Source organism: Impatiens glandulifera, chromosome 5, assembly GCF_907164915.1.
Source record: "Impatiens glandulifera chromosome 5, dImpGla2.1, whole genome shotgun sequence".
In the NCBI taxonomy this organism is placed as follows: Eukaryota; Viridiplantae; Streptophyta; class Magnoliopsida; order Ericales; family Balsaminaceae; genus Impatiens; species Impatiens glandulifera.
The window spans coordinates 38,550,745-38,560,121 of record NC_061866.1 but is presented as its reverse complement, the minus strand read 5'-3'; the positions used below and the strand labels follow the sequence as shown (position 1 = coordinate 38,560,121).

The window sequence follows — 9,377 nt, the reverse complement described above, 5'->3', positions numbered from 1 at the left end:
GGTATTAGAGCACAAGGGGAGACAATCTACAAAAGATTTACCAATCTACAATCCGTTCGATTATGATAACAACGATCTTCTAGACGAACCGAAAGAAGATCTGAGCCCTAATTCTAAGGTACATCACTTAACTATTAAAGAATCTGATTCAAGAATTCATCAAGACTCAAGTGTCGACGAATAACTAGTGGAGGATCAAAACCCTAACACAGCTGTAGAAGAAATTGTTCAAGATCCATCTCCTCTTTGCTTTCAAATGGAAGAAAAAAAGCATGATCGTACTGATCCTCTATATCTACATGGAGGAGAATCTTTTTCAACGGTTCTTACATCGACTAGTCTTACAAGGCTTAACTACTTTTAGTGGAGCACGAGCGTTCAATTAGGACTTCTAGCCAAGATGAATACATGTTTTATAGATGATTCTTGTAAGATGTCGAGTGATAACAAAGAAGCTATACTTTGGAGGATGGTCGACGCAACTGTAAGAACTTAGATTATGAATACTATTCATAAGAAGAATAAAGTTCATTTTCAGAGCACTCTTACTTCACAACAATTATGGGACGAAATCAAAGCACGTTATGAAGGAAATAATGGGCCAACGCAGTATCAATTGAGGAAGAACATCTACACAATTCAATAATGTAACTTATACCTAGAAGAGTACTATTCGAAAACTAGGCTTCATGGACTTCTGCATTTACAACCACACAAAAACTTCACTTGTGATAGAAGTAACATAGACACATGATGGGCCTTGGTGATTCATTTGAGAACATCAAGGATTCTATATTCATGATGGGCCCTCTACCAATTGTTTACAAAGCCTTCACCATGCTACTAAATGTTGAGAAAAAAGATAGATTAATATTCAAAATTATAGCATCATTTGGTCATGTTCGTGAATTCAAATGAAGGACCTATGAAGAAGACAAGGAGACCTGATGATGGAAGGAAGAATAACAAGAATACATTGTGTAATCACTGTAGGATGAGAGGGCATAGCAAAGAACAATGTTTTATAATTTTGGGTTATCCTGAATGGTGGAAAATCTAAAGAAAAGAAATGCAGTATATGCAACAAACACTCTATTTTCTAATGATGAAGATGCACTAGTTGAAATCTATGAATGAGAATTTAAAGCAATTCAGAGGTTGTTTAAAGAAATGAGGATAAATGTAAATGGAGCAGAAACTTCAAATAGAGCATGAACTTCAAATGGAGTGGGAAAATTAAAAGGAAAGAGCATAAACTGTAAAGCAGGTAAGTGTAATAACTCTTATATTTTATAGATATTGAATTAAGCATGAGTCTAACCTAAATTATTTAGATTAAATTATTTAGAGAAAAAAAAAGAATACGTGGCTGATAGTCTCAGGTGTTAGGTGTTAGTAGTCACATATGCAATAATAAGAATCTTTAAAAAAATAATACATAATAATATATAATATACATTATCTAAAATTAATATTTAGTGATCAAACCGAACAAATAAATATTTGAAAAAACTAAAACCAAACCATTACTAATTTAAAGAAAAGAAATAAGCCCTTGAAATTTGCTATAGTTCCAAATAAACTAATAAATTTAAAAGAATAAGATAATTAAAAATTGTGCAAAAGAAAAAGAATTTTATATTTTGATTAGAAATTCACCTGATCTGTTTTCGGAAGTTCTCTTTTCTCAATTATTATTATTATTTCTGGATTTCCAAACTCTTATGGGGAACCTGAATTGAAGTGGTGAGTCCTCTTCATACTAAATCTCCGCAGTCTCTCTCTCTAGCAAAACCGCTAAGAGCAATTACTGTGTTGTAATTGCCTGTTGTAAGTTATCAAAACATGTTTGCATTTTCACTCACTAACTTCTTCTTTCATATATATATATACTTGCATTTGATGTTCTCTCTTTTCTGTTTTCTTCTGTTTCGATTGTCATAATTGATAGTTTTCCTTTCCCTGAAATACCACCCATGTGTTCGATTAAATGTCTCAGTGATAGTTTCTTTTGTTTTGGCTCACATTGGAGGGTTATTTACTGGGTAATCTGGATTGTGCTGTGCTGGTCTCCTTTTCATGCTTTAGTTAGTGGTTGGAGACATGTTCTAACTAAAACCCAAAACCCACATTTCTTTCTCTTGACAAATTGTATTCTGATGAGAACTGAATTCAAAACAAGGCCTTATTTTTGTAAAGGTTTTCATGGGTTGAAATCTTACTAGTATCAAAATAATAAAAGAAAGTTTGATAGAGCCATTTTCTTTTCTTCTGCAAAGATGCCCTTTTTGAAGACTTTTTGTTGAAGAAGGGACATCATTCTTGTTAAATTTCTTTATGCTTGACTCTTATCTCCAACCAATAAACTTAGGCCTTATTTGTTTTTGTGAGTGAGAGGGAGTTTTAGTTATTTTTTCAGCTAGAAAAAGCACCATCATTAATACTTTTTCTTTACCTCTATCTTCCCATTTGATCCTGTCTTTTTCTTTAAAATGAAGGAAAAGCAAGTTCTGGTTGGAATCCATTGAGTTTCAACTAAAAGTGGATACCTGTAGCAAAAAAAAACTAGGGAGTGGATTCCAAACAAGGCCTTAGTCTTGGGTTCATTCTTGACTCTAAACTAAAATAAACATCTCTAGACATTCTTAGATTATCATCGAAATGCTGTTAAAGTTGGTTTATCATTTTGATGTCAATTTAATAACTCTCTAATTGGTTGTATCTCCTTTCTTTACTTCGATTATTCTGTTTCCTTGTTGCTTTAGTAGATTGTTGATGCTGCAATGCCCATTTTGTTGTCTCCCTTATTTTAGTTGTCCTGTTTGTTTAGGCTGGTGCTCTGTTTCCACAAATATTTTGAAACTGGACTTGTTATCCGTTTTATTTTGCTAATGACTTACAGTTTAACAAGGTATAATCGCGCTGCAACTTGGATTTAATGTTTCAACGTCTTGTTTGTCAATTTCTTGCAGGATCTTGCTGGAATATTGAATCTCGTATGATGGGTATGGCAAGGTAAACATTTCACAACTATGGTAAAACTTGGATTTAAACTCTACAATACTATTGCTTTTCTTCCTCATGTATTCTTCAAAAGTTCCTTTAAAGATTGAAGAATATACTCTCTTTATTTATTTATTTTTTTGTGGAAAGGCAAAAACCTTGTATTAATAATGAAAAAGATTTACAGATTTTTTAATTAGATACTGAACAAGCTAAGCTCAGTTCTCAATTTCAAAAGCCAAAATATACATCATAAATTTCATCAATTGAATACAAAAGTATCAGAATTAGCCTAATCAGCTACATCGCTAACTGCATGTGTCATCCATAACATCTTATCAGGATCCAATCCCCATTCTTTGCACAACTATAGTCGTTAAAAATGGAATAATAGAAGCAAAACGAAATGCCACAGAATGAAAATGATCCCTTCTATTGACTTTTGACTTTTCAAATGTTTGGTCTTGAACCAACAATCAAGTATTTAATCTTCTCAATCCAACACTATGACACAAAAGAAAGGTTATGGTTTAGAAGGGCCAATCAGTAAATTAGAAGTATTAGATATTATTATTAGTTAGGACAGTTATGTTAAGTCTGTTAAGTTATCTTCTTTGTTAGTAATTATTTTTTGCTCAGATTCTTTATTAGGATTAGGTTAATAATTTTAATTCTTTAAATAAAATAATTTTCTTTGGGACATAATACACGTTTTTACTATTTTCACACTCATATTTACTTATATTTGAACAGTGGTTCAAACAGGCTTTTACCACCCATATTAGTTCCTTGAGAAATAAATAAGAGGTAAAATAAAAGGAGTGAGAAACATTAAGAGAAGATGTAAAAATAAATTGTTCATCTTATTTATGATATTAATATCTACTACTTACTTGGACTTCGCATTTCCTGAATTTCGTAGATTTAGTCCAATGAGCTAACTTTTGTTTATCATCGCAGCTGTGTGGACAACCAATTGTTTAGGTTGCCATGCCAAACGAGGAAGATAGATCTGGAAAGGATCCACCAACTTTATATTAGAGCTGCACTTAGAGTGAGGATAAAATATCAAAAATCAAATTATCTAAAGATAGCTTCAAGTGCAAAAAAAACTTTGAATCATTCGTCTTGGCAAACGTTTTCATTGCCTATAAATATTGATGAGGAGCCTTTATCATCAGCTTCACATGAATATTCTGATGACGAAGATGTTTTTGGAACTTCTGCAGAAGCGCAGCCATTGAGTAGTGATGAGGTGACCATGAACTTACTTTCACTATGAAAGATCTACAAATCTAATTTATATTGGTACAAATACTCATTACACATGTGCGATATTGATACAAAAGTGTAGATAAATCAATCTAGGTCTTAATTGATAATCTTAAATGATTGTAAATTGATTATGGATCAGTATTTACCATAATTGGTTAGGTTGATTGATTGTTACATTTTAGATACTTTGTTACTAGCTTAGAGATTATACCATGTATATATGTACTCAAAGTGATGAAACAATATTGGGAAAATATGTTATTTAGTATAGTTAGACTATATTATTTCCTCTTTTTGAAAAAATAAATAAAGTTGTATTTTTTTTTCTTTCTAATGTTAAAGAAGTTCAAAACTAAACTCCAGAGTCCAGACCGAATATGAATGATATTTTCCTATTCGGTTTCATTAATATCCTTAATCTTACTATAATTAATCAATTTAGCACTGGATATTTAACGATGTTTAACTTCTCAGTTAGTTTTCGCAAGTTTCTTCTTCTTTTGTGTCAAGTGATTGTCAATTACCTGGGATGAACACTGTTGTTGTCTGTTAAATATTGTCATGTACATTTAAGGGGATTGTAATTAGGTCTTCAAAGCTGATAGCCATGTTAATAAAAACAGTTGAAGGCTCTACTCTCTGATACTGAAAGACAAAAGCTTATCAGGAAACTCAGTGAAGCCAATCAACAAAATAGGTTTCTAAAGCGTCAGGTATACTTCACGATCCCCCTTCCTTACAGCTGCTTGAATACCAATTTTGGCACTATCTTTTACCACCATGCTTACCAGAAGCTTCTTGGTTATTTGTTGAGCTTTAATAGTTGTTATATATTAACTCATTCCAAATGTGTTGATATATGAAGCATTCCACATTTCCTGAAGATCTTATTTTAAATAGTTAAATCTGTGTTTCTCAGAAAGAAGTGTTCTTTGAAAATTGAAACTGAGTATGTTTTGTTTGTTGTATTTGGCCCTCTCAGTTGTATGAGAAAGAGGAGGAGTTGGTTAACTTCAAAAGTGAACTTGCTACAATGGAACTAGAGATGCAGGTAAAAAAATTGTTTATGCTACGCTATTAATTCATCAGTTTGATCTTGATAATTTTGACTTGCAAGGCCTTGGTAATGTTGGCTAAAGAAATCACTAATTTAGAATTCCCACGAGGTTCAAGAAAAATTAACGGGAGATATATTCAGTCTCACCTTCTCTCTCGTCTACAAGGTATGCTTGTTGTAAGTTTATGCTCCAAATTGTAGATGAGTAGTTGAATACTTTAAAGATTGGTAATCTCATAGGCTTCACCCGACAAATAATACTCAAATTATGTAACTCCCATATGAGAAATTCAAAAGAGATTTCTAAATGTATAAAAAAAGATGCAAGTTCATTTTGCTTCCTGAACTTTCATCACAAGCTCTTTTGCTTACTTTGAAAAATGGTGCAAATTATTTTCCTTGTCAGTTCTTGGTTAACTCTATTAAGATTTTGAATCATCTAGACACAATTTATACAGTTCCTTAATCTCAATCATTCGCTAAAATATTTTTTTCTTTCTAAAATGCATATCAGACATCAACAGATTTTACAAAAAGTGACGATTATAAGTAATTTGAGTTGTTTTTAAAGTGTAGTATGGAAAACGAGTTTGTAATGATTTAAGGAATCAAAACAAGATTTTGCTGCAAGTTTATGAATTAAAATGAGATTCTTTCCATAAAAGAAAAGGTACTTTTGAAGGCAAGAATCAATCAGCATTTCAATTGAAAATTAATTTCCTCAATATTCGTACTACAATCAATTTTCTGCATGTTTCTCGTTTGGGACGTTTGAAGCTACTCGGCAAGCTTCGAAAGTGACTTCCTTTTGCCTTGCTCTGAGTGACATGTTTTTTTGGTCTCCTCGTGTCTTTTTGCTTCACCGCATTTGTTTCCTAGCTCCCTTCTCTTTGATTTTTTTTTTTCTTTTGGGAAAATGTTGACCATTTTATTAAGAAAATTAAACCCAAGTCTTTACACGACAAAGTAAAGAAATTGGAAATACAACTCATTTCCAAACATTCAAACTAACAACAATTGAAAAACATCGTTCTTTTGAACCACTAACCGAACAAAAACTCACTTTCTTTTCTTCTATCTTCTTATGATTCTTCATAATTTTATCACTTTCCACCCCCATGTTTTGAAATGTATTTGGAAATTGGAACACCTTTCCACGTGTGGATCATTGCCATGCCACTTTGGTTTATATCCCTCCAAGTTTCATCTTTACTTCTTTTATTTCTAGAGAACACCTGGGCATTCTTTCTCTCCAAATCATCGTAGAAGAAACTCTTAGCCTTAGTCTTTTTGACAATTCATTCATTAATTTCATTCCCATCTCCTTTGGTGCCCCTCCAATCATCATGCCACCTTTAACATGATTCCAAATGTTTCAAGAGAATGAGTTAGCAGATGATTCAACGTTTCATCCAAATTAGACAAGAAGCATATGACATATTCACAAACTTTCTCAATTTGTTATGAAATGCAAGTCAAAGGACAAAATGATGTCTTGGGGTAATTTTAGTGGGCTAAACTATTTTCCACAAACTGACTTATGTGCTTTTATCTCTAATCACATCCCATGCTTGACTTGTGTGAAATGCGTTTTCCTTCTCAACTTTCCACTTTCAAGTGTCCTCTCTATTTCTATCTGTCACTCTCAAGATTCTAGTTCCTTCATTAGTAGCCTGAAGAATGTTATGCCATTGCTCATTCCAGATGTTAGCAATCCTACTCTCCCTACATCTGTATTAGATTCAAATCTCTAAATTCCAGCTTCAGAATGAGAGAAATCTCCTCAAACCATGGATCATGCCAAAACAAGGCATTTCTCCCATTCCCAATTTCAAATTCAATAAGCTCCATTCTTGACATACTTTTAAATAGAATTGACCTTCTCCCATGGTAAAGTATTTTTTCCTTTTAAGTACCTGAAATCTATCTTTTGATACTATTCGTCTTGAAGGTATACAAGAAAAACTAAAGGATCAGATAAAGGGTGTTGAGGCTGCAGAATCCAAAGAGGTATCCTTATTTTGGTTCGGCATGGCTGAGGTGAGCATTTTTATGGTCGGCCATATCACTCTAATATATCATTTTTCTGGGCATTTTACTTCGTCTTATTTTGTTTGAAGCTTCTTGCTCTATTACTTAATATGACATTTCTGGTATAAGCTTATATCTGAAATGTCAATTAGCTTGTTTTGGAAATCGAGGTTCATAATGTTGTGATTTAGCTTGATTTGTATTGGTGTTTGTTTGTTTGTGGCTTTGCTGTAGAGTGTACAAGTAATGGGCAGTTTCAATAGCTGGAATCAAGGAGAGTACCTCTCACCCGAATATAATGGTACTTTCTCAAAATTCATGGCAACGTTAATGCTTAGACCTGGAAGGTACCTTTCTCACTTTTACTTAAGTTTGCGAAATTCCATGGACAAAACTGGATAGTTTTTCTTTTCGTGAGGAAAGTAAAAGCCGTTTAACCGACACACGAGTGTAGACTAAGTTAACTTATTCTATAGAAAACTCGTAACCAACTTCATATAAAATTTGTTAACTAGTTGTATTCAGATAGATTATTTGAGGATGGTCTGCTTCATGATTTCACTTGACTAGTATTTTTTTTTTAATTGTGGTTTCCATATCATTGTATGATTGTTTGAGGAATGTGTGGAGGGTAGTTATTGATTTTAATGTCTTTTGTTGGGGTCTCATTATAACATTTAAGATGTTTTTGTTTGTCTGTCTGATGGTGAACAGATATGAAATCAAGTTCTTGGTGGATGGAGAGTGGCGATTATCACCGGAGCTCCCCACTGTCGGTGACGGACTAACTGAAAACAACTTGCTGATTGTTGGATAGTTGCGACAATTTCAGAATAATTTCAAATAAGATTCTTCTTAGTATTGTAGCATGCTTCTACATATGCATCTTAATTTGTATATTATTATTCAGATATTATGTGGTTAGTGACTTTATGCTTTTGATTAGTGGGCTAGGAATTTAATTAATATTTATTTGTATTTTTATTCAATGTTATATTTTATTAATAATAAAGTTGTTAAAATAGTTAATGATGGGAATGAAAAGAAAATCTTCAGCTATATTCAACTAAGATGTTTCATTTCAAGAATTGTTCACTTTAGATTCTATTCTATACTCTCTTCAAACTGAATGGGAAATCGCATTCTTATTCATGACCCATTTTTTGGTCATGATCATGAGTAGTCATGATCATGAAAAAAGCTTTATGACCAAGATTTTGGTCATTGTCCTTATCCATGACCAACAAAATCTTAATCATTAATTAAAAAATATTATTTTTATTTTTAAATTTAAAAAATAATAAATAATTTTTAAATATAATAATAATATTTAATTTCTAATTTTTATACATAACAATGTTTTTTAATTTAGTATCCATAATAATTTAGTATTAATTATGGATAATTGTAAACAAAGGAGGATAATTAGTAAAAATGGAGAAAATTGTGATTTTTTTTGTGCTCCGAAATATAGCAAGAGTGGTCTCTATTTATAGATCTCGAAAAATTATGAATTTTGATATATATATATTTTTTTAAATTATAAATAATATTAAAATCGGGTTTTAAAGATAAGAGATAAAGAAAATCTAGATGCTAACAAATGTCAGCATTTGATTGGATAACCTTGGTTGTTATTTTTGTCATAACTTGACAAAAACCAAGACCCAATTACATGATCTTGATTTTGGTCATGGAATAACCAAATATTTGGTCATGATAAATTGCCATGATTAATCATAACCAACATCATGACCCATTTTTAGGTCATGGATAAGGATAGTCTAACTATCTATCAATAAAAATATTTTTTTTATATTAGGGTTGAACAATGTTTTTTTTTTAAAATTAACAAGGCCTTCGTCATTTTGTTTTAGTTAATTATTCACGTTTATAAATGAAATAATATTTGAATTTATTTTTTAAAATTAAATTTTAATTTATTAAATGTGGTTTTGATGACTAAAAAATATGTGATATAAGAAAAAATATTTGAATAGAGATAAATTTA

The 9,377-nt window shown here is 31.5% G+C and overlaps 1 protein-coding gene across 1 annotated transcript; it reads left to right on the top strand.

The window, feature by feature from the left end:
• Positions 1-1,732: 1,732 nt before the first annotated feature.
• On the top strand, positions 1,733-8,395 carry LOC124940739 (protein PTST, chloroplastic). Its single transcript, XM_047481274.1, has 9 exons — positions 1,733-1,830; positions 2,973-3,015; positions 3,964-4,258; positions 4,902-4,991; positions 5,261-5,329; positions 5,396-5,501; positions 7,287-7,375; positions 7,601-7,713; positions 8,081-8,395. Exons 2-9 carry the CDS (start codon positions 2,999-3,001, stop codon positions 8,181-8,183), a joined length of 882 nt encoding a protein of 293 aa, XP_047337230.1. The 5' UTR covers positions 1,733-1,830; positions 2,973-2,998; the 3' UTR covers positions 8,184-8,395.
• Positions 8,396-9,377: the final 982 nt, after the last annotated feature.

What these genes read in the sequence shown, in the direction of transcription:
- LOC124940739 (XM_047481274.1), top strand. An exon ending in ATAGGTTTCTAAAGCGTCAG is followed by an intron (nt 4,992 to 5,260) that starts GTATACTTCACG and finishes TGGCCCTCTCAG; the next exon opens with TTGTATGAGAAAGAGGAGGA. An exon ending in CCTTCTCTCTCGTCTACAAG is followed by an intron (nt 5,502 to 7,286) that starts GTATGCTTGTTG and finishes TTCGTCTTGAAG; the next exon opens with GTATACAAGAAAAACTAAAG.